The 18,334-nt window shown below is 39.1% G+C and overlaps 1 protein-coding gene across 2 annotated transcripts in view; it reads left to right on the forward strand.

Annotated features, from left to right (window-relative positions):
- The window catches only part of LOC119896029 (seizure protein 6 homolog), a 90,787-nt gene extending 79,770 nt beyond the window's left edge, over window positions 1–11,017 (forward strand). Inside the window, exons 10-18 of one of the 2 annotated variants that reach the window (XM_038709500.1) lie at window positions 4,597–4,793; window positions 5,433–5,627; window positions 5,974–6,165; window positions 6,795–6,989; window positions 7,165–7,203; window positions 7,315–7,423; window positions 7,505–7,601; window positions 8,165–8,237; window positions 9,910–11,017. In XM_038709500.1, coding sequence (XP_038565428.1) covers window positions 4,597–4,793; window positions 5,433–5,627; window positions 5,974–6,165; window positions 6,795–6,989; window positions 7,165–7,203; window positions 7,315–7,423; window positions 7,505–7,601; window positions 8,165–8,191 — 1,051 coding nt within the window. In that variant the 3' untranslated portion in view covers window positions 8,192–8,237; window positions 9,910–11,017. The other variant, XM_038709499.1, reaches the window with a different exon arrangement.
- Window positions 11,018–18,334: the final 7,317 nt, after the last annotated feature.

An 18,334-nucleotide genomic window follows, 5' to 3' on the forward strand; every position in this document is an offset into this window, starting at 1 on the left:
ACTCAAATATGATCCACAGATCAAAAGGGAATTATAGCTTCAGAAGATACCGATAATACACAGTGTCTGAATACCACACATGGGTTTGTGTGACCCCGCTTGCCTACCTGTTCTTTAGTTGGAGATTAAGGCTCAGTGATTAATGTCTGATGTTGAAAGTCAACCAGTGCACCTAGGGTAAAAAAGATCAGAGAGGATTTTTTCTACCAAGTAAACAAGTTTGATTTGAGGTAAACTGATTTTCATTCAGAGATCTCTTTCTAAAATTGCACCAGTTGTTTGTTTTAATCCGAGCCACATGAGGCCACTCGCTGCAAATGAATGTTGCTGTGGCCAGCTCTGGTTTATCTCAAGGTTAGTCATGCATGGCCTTCATGGCAGTAGAAACCCACAGCTTGTCTGATTCCCGTAGAATCCCCCCCTTTCTCCCACATTACCTTCATGTCTGATCCGCTCATCTTGAGAATAGCATTCCAAAAGGCGCGGTCAAAATGTAATTTTTGTTAAAAGTGTTTTTGTATGCTCGTGTGATGCATGTTGAAGTGACAATAGGCTCTTGTAGATGAGAGCTGTTTCATTATGAGGGTGGGCACACACTTTTCCACGATAATGAGAATGTTTTCTGTATTATCATTCATCACTGTGCCTGTGCTGGCAATTACAGACTAGCAGTGTGCATAATGAGGACTGATTAATTAATTTAGGCCAAACAGGAGGGTTGGCGCTTTGGTAATTAGCATGGAGCATGGCTCGAGCAAGAGAGGAGAGGTTACAGTTGATATCTCCACCTGTGGAACACAAAAAAGGTTAAATTGTTCACATGTAAATTTTAGCATTCAGATTGTAGTGTATCTAGAAATGTCTTTTACATTTCAACATGGTGAAGGAAGTCTGTTACAGTGGTAATTACGTTTGTGTCAATTTACTGAGCAGAATCGGAGCCTTAGATAGGGCATTCTGGGTTTATAGAGTCCTCTTGTGGATACTCTGAGCATTACATGTTACCTGCAAGTCCCCTTGTGCTGGGGTTATGTATAGCTGGAAACTAAAAGGTTATTTTTATTTCAAAAGAGAACCTTTTTTTCGCTGAGCGCAACAATTCAAATGTCAAATATGTCTACGAGAAGATGTAATAAGCTGCCTTTTGAAAGCTTGACATTGAAAGCAATTTCCATTCTGTTTGAGTTACTGGAGATTTGCCAGGTTCCTTGGACTTGACTTGACAGGTCAGTGAAGGTGACAAAATGCCTAGAAGCTTGTACAAAACACAGCTGCCATCCCCTTGTCTGCAGTATTGAGCTGGTGCCATTGGCATGCAGAGGAGTTTGCAGAAATTCTCTAAAAGTCCTTTTTCAAACAGACCGCTGGAACTATGCAAACACCCAAGCAACGTTGATGAAGGATATATATTTAATTTAAAATCTGCAACACCAGGCAAGGAGTGGCTGCTTCCCTATCTGGAGGGGAAACCATTAAAAGGAGCCAGGTGGGATGACATTTGGGTGGAGCAATTGCCAGGTTGCTACAGAGAAGGCAGCTGAGCGCCCTGTAGTGATTAACCACAGAGTGCTGTGTAAGTCTGGACTGAAGGTACTGTGTGTTTGGCATTCTGTATTGTCACCAGGATTTTGAAAACACTTCAAGCAAACAGTGGAGTGACTGAATGGATGAGGTCAGTGGGGAAATTTTAAACCAAGGTTGACTCCCGCATTCTTGATGAGTTAGAGCGTCAGGGGAGACTGTTTAGAACGCAGGCATGAGGAAAGTTTGCAGTGTATCAAGTACAAAAGCGTGCGATTTGCCAATGCAGTTGACTATAAATATAGTTGCAGTATTGGCCTTGCATCTTGTCCATCAGACCAAAATACTTGTTGTTCTTGACTTGTCATCAGTTGTGAAATGACTACTGCAGATGCAAGTTTTTTATCCCCCAAAGAAGATCTATCTTGTAAAGTTGATTTTAAGGTGGGTATAAGTCTGTCTTAGCCAGTCAGACAGAAAAAGCAGAATTTAGTTTTGATGTTGCAGATGTTTGTGGGATGGCACAGCAAAAATATTTTACAGATGCCCAAGACCAAGGCCTCAGCTGAAAGTGTGAAGACAGATTTTACCTCTAAGTGATCTCTCCATGATGAAGATGAGAAACGGAGAAGTACAGGCTCAATCTTGAGCTGCTTTGACTTTTGAAAGATAAAAAAGACTGAAATCAGATTTTACCATCAAGTGCAACATGTTCGTTGTATACGGTTATCAGGAAAGGAAGATCAGCAACAACTCTATTGCGCTTAATCACCATACCGATTAGTGAAACAAGCTAAAGAATATGGGTTGTGGTGTTGATAAGACACACCAGTGTGGAGGAAAAGTAGTGAATTTAAAAACTAGAGCCATGTAGAGACCCTCTAGAGAGTTGCTAAACCTGTGGGGAGCAGCAAGTGCTATATTTTTGTGTTGAGTTGGACAAAATGCAGAGACTGGAGGTAATCACTCGGTTGGATTGTCAACTCTTCTTCTAGGGTAGTCTGAATGCAGGGAGACCTCTAGGAGGAGATAAGGTGAAAGACAGTGCAACAATAATGTGGACAGCCTTGTTGACACGAGCAGCAGGTGGAGGATAGAGCTTGAATAGAAATGAAGTGAGAGATGTGGTGATAGAAAAAGATGCAAACAATTTGCCTGTGGTGATCCTCTGCGGACTTCAAATAGACACCCCCGTTTTATTGTGACACTATTACTCCGACTGCTAATCAAAATCCCCATTGCCTATGTGCAGGGTGCATCTTATTCATATAGTAACCACAAATGTAGGAGCCTATAGTGTGAAAATATCATTAGTTTATTTTGTTGATTTCCTTCTCTCTTTTTTGCACACTTTAACAAATGTCATTTTGAGAGGCCCCATTTCCATATATGCATGAAGTGTTCTTGTGGCATCTTGGAAATGGAAACTGGCATTGTCATTCCTGTCACTTCTACCCACAGCTGCTGATTGTTAGAGAACATGGAGGTGTAAATTGTCCCTATAGCTGTCCAACTAACTAGGGGGAGTACCTTGTCACTCAGCACCTCATTTCACTCTCATTCATGCAGCTAGCATCTATTATTTGTGTCCATCAGCAGAGGCTGGAATTTAGTTTTCATTTCAGCACCAGGACATTGCACAAGCAGAGAGTAAAATCTAGTCATTCTGATGATGTTTTTGTCTTAAAGTTTTGCCTCAACTGGTAGTCCATGAACATACACCTTGTGGTTCTAATTATATACAGTAAATTATTGGTTAATGTGGATATACAACAAACACAGGCAGGATTTGTTTTTCTACTTTTTACGTCAGATTTTTACAGTATGATTTTTTTTATTTTGTCGGTTCCTAGAATAAGGACATATGGATGTTTGAAGTATTTTTTTGACAAAGTCAGTGACAAAGAGAGTAAATACAGGACAAGGTAATGACAGATGATTTGAGAACAAGGTGTGATTACAACTACAGCTGTGAGAGGAGTTGGGGATACGATTTTCAGGCAGTGCAGCTTGTAATTTGTGTTAAAGCAAAAGGAATAGAGAAAAGCTGGGAGGTTTATTATCTGTAGTATTTTGGGAAAACACTGGTTTCCTGAAAATAGTTTGTGCCCTTGATTGATTGCTTGATCATGCACAGTAAATGGTGGTGGAGAGCTAATGCAGGGGACAGGTGATTCATAGCTACAAAATAATTGCTCCTTAAGTTCTGTTCAGCAGAGCTTGTGAATATTAACACAAAACAATCATACAGTCAATCTGCATTTCTATTTTGACACCCACCTCAAGGCACACAAAGAGCAACTAGTTTACCCTGCTTATTATATCAGCAGGGAACTACATCTTCTGTGGCTTGTCATTTTTTTCACCATTCCCCATCCCCTGTGTATGAATAAATGTCAAGCTTTACTGACGCTGTATAAAGGGCAGCAAGGACATATAAATCTCCAAATGGAAAAGGTTAATGCATTCTTACGTTAATCAATAACAGCGGAGATTCTGTCGAACTATGGATCGGCTACCTCATATTCAATTCTATATGAGCATTTAGATGTTTAGATAATTTATTGGATATTTATTTATTATATTATTTTATTAATTATTTTAGTTATGTAGTGGCCATTCGTCCTCATTCTTTTTCTTTAATCCTGGTTGCCATGTATTGCAGCTTTTTTGTATAGGTGTAGTGACCTAAAGTATCATTTTATATTATGCTCATATTTGAAGATTTACACTACATATTCATGTGAGTAATATGTGTGTGTGTGTGTGTGTGTGTGTTTGGGGGGTGGGGGTTTGCGCAGAGACAGACATCATGAATTATTTAATGTTTACTTCACATCAGATCCATCCAATATAAACAGAATTAATAAGAAATAATTTAAAAAGTACTGCTGACATCGCCTTATGTCATCAGCTTTTGGTTTCATCAGCCGAGGAGGATACCAGTCACTTAAGTTTTCTGAGGCTCTGAGCAAAAAACACAGTAAACAGGCCACATAACCACAGATATGGGGCATTCTGTATATTCATTAGGAAGAAATGCAACTGTAACCACTTTTCTATTGTCTGTTCCAGTCTCCATGTTGGTAAGAATGACCTGCTGACCTTCTATGATGGCGATGACCTTACAGCGAACATACTGGGCCAATACAGCGGCACACGACCACATTTCAAGCTCTATACCTCCATGGCTGATGTCACTATTCAATTTCAGTCAGATCCTGCCACCAACATCTATGGCTACAACAATGGCTTTGTTGTCCACTTCTTTGGTAGGACTGTGGTTTTGTTTTGTTCTTTTTCAGTAAAATTGCAAGACAGACGGAAACCAAAAAATGGTAACAAGTGTGGAATTTAAAATGTTCTCATACCTAGAACCCAGCAGGTAACTGAAAAAGAAAATTTTTCCTTCCTTCCGTGCTGTGCCTCTGTCTGTCTTCTGACTTATCCCAGGTGCACAGGATTAGATAGCGACAAACATAGAAACACAATAATAGGGTACACTTCAACATCAGCTGTTTTCGCCCAGTGCTTTGTGTTCTTGGCCATGTATGTGGCAGTTAGGGAGGCTCAGATTGACGGGCGCCAAACCATTTGCTATGTTCCTCCCAGCAAACATTGCAAGCCTCTATTTACATTGTCCTCCCAAACTGCAGCTGTATAGTACACACAAAACAGACAATTTTGAGGTTGTATTCATTCCCTGCAGAGGAGGATGTTGCATATTAATGCAGTGTTTTCCTTGTCTAACTTTACAATCTTGATCCCATATAAAGAATGAAAATGTAACATTCATTACACAAGAAAATGTGGAATTATTTAAGTATTTCTGTATTCCCAGTACCATTGTCTAAGTTTTCCATTTCCTATTTTGTGTCTCCTCTCCTGCCAACACAATGCAACACCAACAGAGGTGCCGAGGAACGACACCTGCTCTGAGCTGCCAGAGATCACCAATGGCTGGAAAAGCACTTCCCACCCTGACCTCATCCACGGCACAGTCATCACCTACCAGTGTTACCCTGGATATGAGCTGGTAGGCTCTGAGATCCTCATGTGCCAGTGGGATCTTACTTGGAGCGGTGATGTGCCGAGATGTGAGGAAGGTGAGAGGAAGCACACAAAATCTAGTATTTTATACATCAAAGTCTGTTTACAGGTCTCAGGGAGTGCTATTGCAAATGTGTAAAAGGTTGTTTAAAGCCTGTCGTGGCTCCTTCTCTAAATCTGCTGCATCAGTGTTGATCCTTTTTTTTTAAACTGCCAATCTCCAGTTTTGGGGTGTACTTCAAAAATCCTTGTCTATACTGTAAATAGTGCTTAATTATCTTATGTGGGCTTAAGACGGGTATAATTACTTTCCCCGTTAAAAATAAATTTTTATTAGTCAACTATACTACCACTAATGACAATGATAAATAATCATCGTCATTTGTTTTTGTGATGCACCAGTTATGACATGTCAAGACCCTGGAAATGTGGAGCACAGTCATAAAGTGTTCACAGGCAGCCGCTTCACCGTTGGATCGACAGTGCAGTTTATCTGTAATAAAGGCTACATCCTGTCTGGCAGCAGCCTCCTCACCTGCTACAACCGAGATTCAGCCACACCCAAGTGGAGTGAGAGGCTGCCCAAGTGTTTCCGTAAGTCGCAGGAGTCAGAAACACATATATTAAACATGCAAACATACTTAACACGCACACACACTGTAATGTTTCTATGATGACGAGCCACAACTAATCAACGTATAGTGAATTATTTATTCTTTGTCAATGGCCTTCAAAAGTTCAACGAGGGTTATTAAGTCCTTCTGCACTTCTGCAGTAGCCACATTTGGAGAACTACGGAGAAAAAAGTAGATACTGATGATGTCACACTGCCATTATGACAAAGAACTCAAGAAGCATGTTTCTAAATTTTAATTAATTTCAGCTTGCCTCGACTTTATGTAAAGTTTTGACAGATACTTTGTGACAGATATCCTCTGAATTTTAAAACATGTGCGTATGTACTAATTCAATACAAGATACAAGATCTTTAAGGTGTCTATTTTAATTTTGCTAGATTTCTTTTCTACAGCATGTCCCTGTAATTTCATTATAGTTAGGGCCTTTATCTATACTTCCATAAAGTACAAAATATAAGGCCTATCTTGCCTTTTACGTGCCTGTTGTTTTTCACGTGTGCTAATATGAATGTCTGTGTTACTGTCTACTGTTGAAAAAGACAAATATAATATTTTTGTGACGTACAATTTTGTCCTGCCTCCCAGCTGAAAAGTACGAGCCATGCAGGAACCCTGGCGCTGCCTCCACCAGTGTGCAGAGCTCTGAAAAGGCCTTTTATCAAGCAGGAGAGATTTTGACCTTCTCCTGCCACTCGGGCTACGAGCTGCAGGGCGGGGCCACCATATACTGTATCCCCGGACACCCATCACAGTGGAATAGCACTCCCCCCGCCTGCAGAGGTAAACCATGCCCACAAAACCTTTTGAGGTTTCATCAACATACAGAAATAAAATGCGACCTAGACTATATAATGTGCTATTGATTTTGCTGCTGTTTGTGAATGCAGACTCTGTACTTATTTTGGACATAAGTTTAATATATGCACTGTACTAAGCTGCAATTGTGTCTTTGTAGCTTCCACAAATCAGTATGTAAACGAACGCAGGCTAGATGGTGAGTTGTCTTTTTCAAACATTGCAGTGCCAATATATTAATATTATTAATATTTATCTTTTGTGCATATTTCCTATAAATCTCATCTATTTTGTGTTTCCCCCATTGTAGTTGTTAATATGGATTATAGCATGGAGGGAACCAATATTACTCTTGCAGTTTTTATTCCAACTGCGATCATCTTGGTGGTTGTCCTCGGGATTTATGTCTACTTTGCAAAGTAAGTAATAACTCAAAACCGTATTTGTTTTATTTGGAATCCAAGTAGCCTTTACACGATGTTCCCCATTTCTATACTCAGACTCCAAGGGAAGGCTATCAGAATGCCAACATCCTCGCCACCGTACGACAACATGACAGAAGAGTCAGCTTTCGACAACCCTATATATGAGAGCGGAGTAAGTACAGATGTCATGAGCATGCAAGACGTGGATTCACAGAACACCAGTGTGCTGTCCTGATCCTTTCCCATCTGGCTGTCATCCTGCCGTCATCTCATGTTTCATCAGCAGAGGGCACCATCCACCTCATCTTGCATCACTGTAATCATCAATGAGAGCTAGTGGTCATGGTCTTAGCTGAAGAAGAAAGGACACGTTTCCTCCTCTCACTCTGTGGTTAGAGGTCATTTTGCATCCTAGATTTCCATACTTCATCTACATGGAGGAGTGAGAGTGACGTGTCAGACTTTACATTATTCACATTGTGGTGATGTCATCTCCTTTCCACTACATATAAATGTCATGTCATCATGTTTTATGCTGCAATCACACATAGTGTGTAAATGCACATTACAACATACAACAGTATTATTGGATGGATGGGTCAATCACAGTTATTTTACTTTAAAAAGCTGTTTTGTGGCTTTAATTGTATCTGTGCTAATGGTTTCCAACTGACTGAGTAATCACAAAGATATATATATATAGAGCCAACTGTCTTCTTCTTCCTGCTCCTACAGCACTGGCAGTCTCATTCTAGATACTAAACCCTGTCACTGTCTACTTTGGCTGTTACTGCTGAAGAACTATGAGGTGAGATCTCCCTCTAGTGCTGAAAGCACATCTCACTCACTGTCACATGACACTTCTGCTATTATGACTACCTCTCCCAGCCAGCCACACATTCTGATCTGGTTTCACTGCTTGAGTTGGTGCTTTGTAGACATAGTTTTCTACAAAGGACCCAATCGCTCTCCTTTTTCATCTACTTCTCTTCTTTTACTGATCACGTATACACAACTACTGGTTGGTGACAATTTGAAACACAGTGTTGGTGCAGTTGACACGTAGCCTCTTGTTTGTTTACCCCTAAATTAAAGTAAAATATTTATTCAAGAGTTTGACTTTTTCTAAATGTTGCATTTCTGTCATTCTAACATTTCAGTAACATGTATAATGTTGGGTACAATAACAACTGTATATGTGTGATTGTAACGTCTACATCATATGCATATTTTGTTAACAGTGTTTTTAAAGTATATAGTAGCAGTACTTTGCTTTAGTGTATGTAAGTCAGTATTTTGTTATCTGGTTATGTGCTTGTTTCTTAAGAAAAGATTGACAAAATAACTGAAGTGGCCAACAAATAAATAAATGTAGAAAAGTTAAGGAATAATTGGAAAAAATAATGGTCAGAACCGGATCAGATAAAATCTTTCAATTGGTATGAATCAGAGAAAAACATCTTATCCATTAGTTATTTTTTTTAAATACTTAAAATAGTTGTAACTTCAGATGATAACTTTGTCCAGCAGTAGTCATTAATTAAATTGCTGTTTATCATTTGTGAATATATTAAAGATTGCGCTTTTGATCATAAACGTTTAGAGCAATTAACAGGTGTCCACTGTAAAGTAACATATCCAACAATATATCTTCTCATGATATATTTTTTCTGTTTGTGTCATGTTTGTCATACTGAACGTTGGTATTTCACTGTATATTTTCTCAATTTAGGTTTATTCACTAACTAAGACCATGGAAATTGAGGTACAACAGGGAGTTTATTTAGGTTAGCGCAAAGGTTCAGGAAGGGAAGGATGGCGAAGTCGAGAGGGGAGGGATGAAGGGGGCTGATCAGGTTCGTGCTGGCCAGAGCGGCTAGGAACCCTTGGATAGAGACTCAGGGTGGGGGCACGTCTCTATAAGCGTCTTGCTTTATGAACAATTACTTTGGCAGAATTATGAATTTCAGCATGGGTGTCATTGGTGGGAGGAAACCAGAGACCACACAAATTCGGGGAGAACATGCAAAGTCCACACAGAAAGTCCTGGGATGACCGAGTTCTGAACCCAGGACCTTCTTGCTGTGAGGCCACATTGCTGTCCACTGGCCACAGTGCTGCCCATTGAAAGGGGCTTTTATATATATGTGCAAGTGATTGGATGAGAGAGCCACAGGTGGATGAAATGAGTGAAGCACAGGTGGTTGGATTAGTGAGAGAGAGAAGCGTGGTCTTGTTCCTGAACCTCAATTATAATAACTACATTTGAAATGTGCAAGACAATACTGATAAACAGTATTTCTTTTATAATAAATCTTATTATGCCAGCACTATATAGTGGTACATTATTACATTTTTCCAAAGTTTCAAAAGTGCAAAGTTCATTTTACTGTATTTTAAATGTTTATTTGTATCTCAAATTGTACTATTCTCTATCATTATGATTCAGTTTAACAGATGTATTTGTCTGGTCTTTACAGGACAAGTGAAAAGGTAAAGAGGTGTCCATTTAGAGACCGTAAAGCAAGAATTGCTCAAGCTTTGCCTTTTGGGACTCTGTCTGCACTGCTCATCTTTTCCTCCGACCATTGTGTTCCCAAATTATTTCTTTCCATTTTTCCTTTGTGTGGATTACTGTAAATCTGTCTTTCTTTCCACGGTCAAATCTGTGAATCTGTGGATCTCCATGGTGATATTTTTATAAAGTAAATTGCTGATGACCGATGTTTTGAGTACTTTTTGATGCTCTTTACGCCAAGAATGAGGGAAATGATGCTTTGATTGTTGAAATCTCCTGAACATAAATTCCCCTTTACCCAGCATTCTTTGGAAATTTTCTTTTCTTTGTGTGTATGGGTCTGCTATTTGTAAATAAACTGCCTGTCAAATATGAGTGCCTCACAACTGACTATAACCTGAGAAATCACATGTGAACAGAATCTTTTGTTTAACTATTATTTCGCATATGTAGGCCTGACATTAAGTCTTTTCCATCATAAAGTTTCACTTCAAGAAACAAAAACAGATGATGCCAGATATTTTCCTACTAGCTGATTTGTGGTTCCAAATGCATATAGCCTCAGAGGATTTCTCAGATACATGTTTTCATATGGGACCCATCAGCTATGCATACTTTTCTGTTCTTATGTCACACTGTACAGTCTGCCTCAAAGGATAAGTAGCAATTTGTTAATTTGTGTATGTGGTTACACCTCAGCATTAGCAGACCCTGAGATAAAACCCAGTGATAACATACAGTAAACACATGAGTTAGTTAAGTTACTGATGCAGGCTGCTGAATCAAGCATCAATTGATTGGTTCTTGCATTGCAAATCAACAATTAAAATCTTACAGTGTGCAAAATAGACCCTTCTGTAACAGGTTTTTACTTTGGGTCACATTGTTGAGGTGCATGTGTTTGTGTTAAATTTGTATATAGACCTCACATCCTTTGTGCATATCCTTTATACTCTAACAAATCTTTCTTTCAGTACCATAGCTGGTACAACCGCATCCCTGAAAAACCAAATCACATTCAATATCTATAATCCTCTGATTAATAATAAAAGTAATTGTTGGTTAAAGTATTGTCATTGACTCATTCATTGTGAGTAATTGAATTGATACCATATTGTTGATGAGTGTTCATGGGCATTTTTTCTTACAAACAAACAAATTAAAATAAGTATTACATCTGAAAAACCTAAATGTAAACAGTGGTTCATATTGCATGAATTACCTTTACAGGTAAGTTTAAAAGCCTGATAATTGCATCCTGACAAGGTAGAGTTGATTTGTGATAGTATTCCTTTGTCACTAAGGACATATTGACAGGTCACAGTGGGAAAAATTACAGGTTTAAATTATGAAATTAATGATGGCTGTATTCCATTTATCTGCTTTGGTTTCAGGGTCCTGTAATACATGCTGGCTCACTGTCACACTGTCATGGCTTACTGGAACTCCTGAACTAAACAGAACCACTGTTAAATTTATACGTGACACATGTGCTTCCCCTATCATGACAAAGTCAAAATGTCTGCTGTGAAAAAGGCGACCAGAAATCCAAAAATTATCTAACACCGTTGATTTCTATCCTAGGTGCAGCAGGGTGAATGGATAGATTTCAAATTATCAGGAAATCCCTTTGACTTGGTAAAGCGCTAGAAGCAGCAGCATAAACACCAGGACCATTATGAATTTCTGTCATAAACTACTTAAACCAATTATCTCTTTGTAATTGAAGCATACATGTTAATTTATAAACATATAGCAAATAGTGTGTAAACAATATGGGAGGGGGCACCAAATAAAATTTGTCATACAGCTGTTTACCTCAAGATGGCAGCATGATATAACAAATAGGACATGAGGCGCACATACAAGTTCATATTTCCAAACCTTTGCTTGCACTATAATTCTCATTCAACTTGTACTGGTGCATTATATCATACAGTGTATCCAATTAATCTCGGCTCATGTGTTTAGTGTTTGACATACAAAAATAAAACACTAGAAGTTAAATTACACATGGAGAGAGGAGGAAGGCTGGTAATGAAGACATTTGAGTAGGTTTATTGTCTTCAACATCGCTGCATTATAAAATCACATCAACTGTATGGAAAGTCTTAAATAACGAATCCAACTCTCCAATTGCTGGGGGGGGCAAATGAGAATTACGGAATTTATTGGGGTTAATAGCTTTTGGCATGTTCACTAGTTTGATTTACATGAGGTTTTTGGTTGTTTGATTAAAGGGACTAAGATGAAGAAAATCTGAAAGTGTCAGGTAAATGAAAAGTATAATTAACACATCAGAGGATTCTCTGCGTATATTATGTCACGTGACAATGACTTTCAATCCACATTCTACCATATTTCTGTTGTACCTACTGTCACATATGGCGACAGTAGGTACAGGTTACGATGACTAATCTGAAGGGGCTTTAGCTGTCCTGCCAGAATATTCTACCAAAGACACTGGGCCTCTTTTAATTTGCATAATAGTAAATGATATCTAATAAAATTATTGATAATATGAAGTGCAGCCAAAAGCTTTTATGACATTGTCAAGGTTTTTGTTTTTGTGCCGGTGTTTATGTGGGAGCTGGTTTGTCTCAGTGAGTTGTTTGGGGGCAGTCACCCGTGGTTTCAGCTGAGCTTTCACTCTGATACAGGCGGCATTGAGCAGTTTGAGCCATTAAAATGTAAATTTCCTGTGCAGTCAGTGAAGGTTGACAAAAAGGACCACAACTGAGGATCTATGTGTTAGCTTGTTCTCCTTGTCCACATATTAAACACTGAAAGAACAATAGTCTGCTATCACAGAAATGAAGAATACCACTGAGGGGTAATATAAATATATTATAAAGCTTCATATTGTTTCAGGGTTAACTAGTAATTATTGTGGTTTAAACCCTGTTAGTCTGTTAGGTTTGTGATTCAAGAAGTGATCAAATTAGCAATCTTTTTTTAATGAACTAAAAGGCTGCATGTAAATATATAGTAAAAATAAGTAACAATTTGAACTTTTTTTTACATTAAATTTATGCAACAGCCAATCACAATGCCGATATTATTACAAAACATCTAATAGCATGAATAACAAGAGCAAACAATTCAAGAAAAAGCTTCTGATGAAACCAACACCATGACTGGCTAGTTTTAAGGTTTTTGGATTAACATCTTAAGTTTTGCTACTGGAAATAGGTTCAACATTTCCCTCTGTGGCAGGACGTTAGATGGCATCTGCTTATTACAGTTTTTCTCACTTGCTTAAACACTATAAGCAGGCTGTTGAACTAAAATTTCAAAACCATGACATTTTTCAAAAAGCACACCCACACACACAAATCCCTTGATTTCTCATTGCCTACACCATGTGGTCATTAAGAAAACTACCCAGGTGGAAACACAAGGAGTCAAAATTGATAACACACCAATCAGAACCTTCAATAGATAGATACAGTTTTTTACAACTGCTTACACACAAAATCTTTATATGTCACATGATTTTTGAAACCTCGCTCTCAAAGAGCAAAACCTCACCTCAAATATCCAAAGCCATAAGCTATTTCTCAGCCCTTCACTCAATTTTCACCTTTTTTAAAAAATACTACACATAATTCTACTAAGACACAAAAATCTAACAGGAAGTGACTTGCTTTCCTTTTTAAAACACAACCAATCCAAATGCTACTCTTATTCAACAGGTCACACACTCCTCACATGTGCAAACATTAACTGCTTGAGTGATCACTAACCAATCATTGCTTTAGTATACAGTAGCACTATAAATAGGTCAAAGGTCAGATTACCTGTTTTCAACAATGGATGCCAACAATGGACAGAGAGTAAGGGGAGTAGGAGGGAGAGGCAGGGGACGACAACAAGGACAAGTTCAAGAAGGAAGAGTTGGAAGAGGAGGAGGAGGACTTGGAAGAGGATGATGGCAAAGAAGAGAAGGAAGGAGAACCATGTGGTCAGTCACATGAGATTGGCCACACTTATTGATCATGTGATCAACCACAGGTTGACAATGAGAGAAGCTGGCCTGAGTGTCCAGCCCAACTTGAGTCACTTTACATTGGCATCCATAATTTGAACCTTCAGAAAGTAGAACAGGTTGCAACAATCTAATGGTTATTTCAGCAGTACACTATTGTAAAATATGTTTTAATTTTTAGCAATAAATTATACTTTTAGTTTGCATTTATGTTTTCCTTTTCTTGTATGATGTGTATATATTGTACACTTTGCTGCTGTTGCAACCGTAATGTTTTGCTAAATAAATATTTTCTGTTTCAACATGCATTTGTGTTTACAGTGTACTTTTCAGCACCTCTTAGCAGATTACTTTCACTCAAGAGCATTGTATGGAAATGTACACATAAGCCTATGAAAGACAAAAGATTTAGAACAACAGTGTGTAAATGGTATATCCAATAATTTACTATTATGAAAAAAATGTTTCCCATCTTCATTTTGGGATGTGCTTATGGCATTTTGAATGCGGTGTTTCATTTTGAAGGACATATGAGTCATATTGCATTTTGTGTGGCAGTTTGGGGAATTGTGTGTAGAGTTTTGAAAAAAAGGAGACATAGTTTTGAAAACTGTGCAGTTGTAAAAAAAACTGTTAAAGGGCCAGAGTCAGTTCATCCAGTTTTGGAACAATGGATCCAGAAAGATATGAAGGAAGAGGTAGAGGACACCAGAGAGCAGAAGGAGGAAGATAAGGAAGATGAGGAAGAGCAGTATGGAGAGGAGGAAGAGGTGAAGGAAGAGGAACAGTAGAAGTTGAAAGAGGAGATGGGATAGGAGAAAGATGAGGAGTAGGCGGAGAGGGAGCAGGAGTAGGGTGGAGGAGGAGAAGTGAGGAGGAGGAGGAGGTGGAGAAGAAGAAGGTGGAGGAGGTAGAGGGAGGAGGAGTAGGGAGGTGGAGGTGGAGAACAAGAAACTCCAAAGTGTCTCTAGTTGCACTTTATAACACTGGCCTAATATACTGTATGTGCATGCAGCAACTGATAAACCACAGTGAAAGGTGATGGTAGGCAACATACTGTGTCCGAATTCATTCTAAATCTGTCAGATCTGAATCACAATTTTGTGTGGACTCTATTGTAGGGTTGTTTTAACCATGGTGCCAGCAGGTGGCAGTCTACTACCATCTCAGTTGTCCAAGAGGGATCATGAAGACCATCTCCAAGACTTAATACTCCCTCCATGCACCAGTGCCAGGCCTCTTGGTGTGGGGGGTTACAGGACAGGATGGTTCACAATTAAACTAAAACACCCTACTCACAATCCAGTGGAGACCAGGACATGGCAATTAACCCACTAATACAGGACCATTAGACCTCCTCTCTGTGTCAGCAGCCCCTGGGCACACAGTACGCTTAGCATGGGGCTGTGGGATACATATTATGAGAGACAGTTTAATGTAATGGCCTATTAAAATAGTTATAGTGTACAGTATGCACTGAGCACTGGGCACACTGTACACTGAGTGGCAGTGTACAGTGTGCCCAGTAAAACACATGGGTGAACAACTTTGTAGAAAGACAATACAGTGGTTTGTCATAAAAAAAATAGGAATGCATTTTCAAATGAATTAGTTTCAGTGTTAAATTAGCAAACAAGCATGTGTTTTTACTAGCTGTGTGAACATTTTGCACAATGATGCACTGGCACAATCATTGTCAGATGAAAGTGTTGCATTTACTGGCTATTCCTTTCCACCTGTCTTACCATATAGGAGATTAGTAAAAGTAGCTTTCTTTTTATCCCTTTTAGGTTGGGGGGGGATGAAAAAAAGTATAAATATTCTCTTTCTGTCTGTTTCTGTATTTGAGGTTTAATAAGATGCATCAGGGCTTTGATGGTTCACGCTGAGGCTTCTGTCATTTTTTACTTCTGTGTTTTAGCCAAGATTGACAGACAGCTCTCCTTCCATAAAGCATGATCCTATTAATCTGATAAATATGCCATTAAGCCAGTAGAATATGATAAATATGGACTCTGTGACCTGGACAGGTTAAAACTGCCTCTCCTGTAAGGTAGCACCAGATGCAGGAGAAATGAGGATTGGTGTCAGGGTTGGTTGCCCCACTGAGGCTGTGACCGTCAGAAGCCTGACCTTTGTTCCCATAGAACCTACAGTATATGGGCCACCACACAACTTTTTTTTTTTTTTTTACCATAGGTTTGCCTGTGCACCTTAGCTATTAGAAGTAAAATAAAGTAAAATACTGATATTTACAATACTATTGTCTTGTTTTTACACCTACAAACCTTGAGTGGAGTTTATGGAACACTTTTCATTCCAAATACTAGTCAGCTAATAATTGCAGTTATATTTTTTCATTGAATACATATTTGTAATAAATATAGTCATAAATAAAGATTATTTAGGAATCACAGACATGTGAAATTCAACCTCATTTGAATAATAATTTGAGTTTAGCAAGTGTTTCCACAACTCAGTAGGTAATTTCACAGTTTCAGTACTGACATTAAGTGTAATATTGAGTCCAAGCATGAAAGACAAAACTGCAAGTGATTTAGTGATTTCTTTTCAATCTTTCCATATTAAATAATGTATTTCTTCTTCTTCTTCTTCTTCTTCTACTTCCATTTATTCTTCCGTTTCTTCTTCTTCTTTTCTTCATTGCTAGTTTTCATGTTAGAAAATTCTCCAGGTTGCAATTGTACTGTATTTGTTCTAGTCCCCACGGAGCGATGGCTGATGAGGAAGGACGCCATGTCATATCGCACAGACAGTGCTCACTGTCTTTGTTATGACAAAGTGCAGCCTGAGGAAGCCATTTTGCACAAAACAAAGGGTAACCCCCCTGCACACCTCTGGTGTTGCTTGATGTGGCAAGATGCCAAATCTCACTCTCCCACATATGTAGGGGGTCAGGGCTTCCCTAATGCCCCCAGATCACTGAGACTCATGTAAACAAAGAAGTGCTTGAATTAGCTTCCATCTCCAACCTCTAGACACCTACTGGCACAGTTGATCTCAGACAGTGAGGTAAATACATTTTCAGCCCTTGTGTTTATTTGAATTGCACATCAAATTGCTTTTGGTTCATAAACGAATGACTCACTAGATATTCTAAACTGAAACGCTGTTTCAGAGGATATCTAGATTCACATGATTTGTCAGTGCCTTTTTATATTTCCTGCCAAAAGACATTAAGTTCACGCTGTCTTTAAATATCTTAGTGAATATTGTTTGTGTATGCTTTAAGATATTTTAATTCACTGCCATTAAGGCTAGAAAGGAAGTTGAAGACCACTCTTTGAGTCTTGAATGTTTTTCCACTGGTTATTGAGGGTGTGAAACATCTACACACGTCTACTTCAGCATTGATATAATTTCTCTTCCATTTCAGAGTAATACCTTTACCTCTTTCTGCTGTCAGAAAGGCTGATCAGATGCAGCCTGAGATGTTTTGACCAGTGGAATGCAGCAAAGGCAAGACACTCCTTGCACTTCTACATGTAAAGCGGCTTTGTTTACTGGCCAAGACATTTGCCACTTGATGATTAAAGGTTAAACAATGTAATTTTAGCATGTAGCTGTTGACTGGATGTAGAGGGAGGATAAATGATTGTGACGATGAAAAAAGAGAATGACTCAGTGTTGGGAATCTGTCTCTCAGGCGTCAGCCCTTTTGTTGCCCCAGATGGTAGATCTGAAGCATGGAGGAGAGATGGGAGAGGTGTGCACAAAACTGAGTGTAGGAGGGAATAACAGGATGAGTGCAAGGATGAATGGATGGGTAAAGGGATGAATGATGACAATGGAGCAGCAAGGGAGGAGGGTGGAGAACCACGTAGAAGTGGGCTTGACAGGGGCGGCTGTGGCTAAGGAGGTAGAGCAGGTTGTCGTCTAATTGCAGGTGGTTCGATCCTCAGCTCCTCTTGTTTACATGTTGAAGTGTCCTTGGGCAAGACAATGAGCAGATCATCAGGTTACCACCTTGCATGGCAGGTGGCCCTTGTTACTTAAATGTGCTGGCAACATTACATGCTGGTCTGTTTGAATCGGCGCCATGATGGTTGGATATGTAGTATGTGTGCATGTGCACCTGAAAGTGTCTGTGTATGTGCAAGGCAGATAGATAACACTGGTATATTATCTGAGCTACAGCAAGATAGGAGAAATTTTCCTTCCAGGATGCTGGGAAGGTTTGAGATTGAAGGGTCTGAACAGAGAAGGGACAAAAGCAAGCGAGCCAGAGGGCGGAGGGGAGTGGATGAGCTGGTGAGATGATAATGCAGCATGACACCTTTGAAATGAATCCCTGGTTACCATGGCGAAGAAGCAGGATGGGACAGTCTCTCAGGAGCCTCAAATAAAGCCAGCTGTAAATGATGTTTGATTAGTATTT

The sequence above is a fragment of the Micropterus salmoides genome, unplaced genomic scaffold, assembly GCF_014851395.1.
Source record: "Micropterus salmoides isolate LMB-PRFRI ecotype aquatic unplaced genomic scaffold, ASM1485139v1 Ms_hic_scaffold_9, whole genome shotgun sequence".
Lineage (NCBI taxonomy): Eukaryota > Metazoa > Chordata > Actinopteri > Centrarchiformes > Centrarchidae > Micropterus > Micropterus salmoides.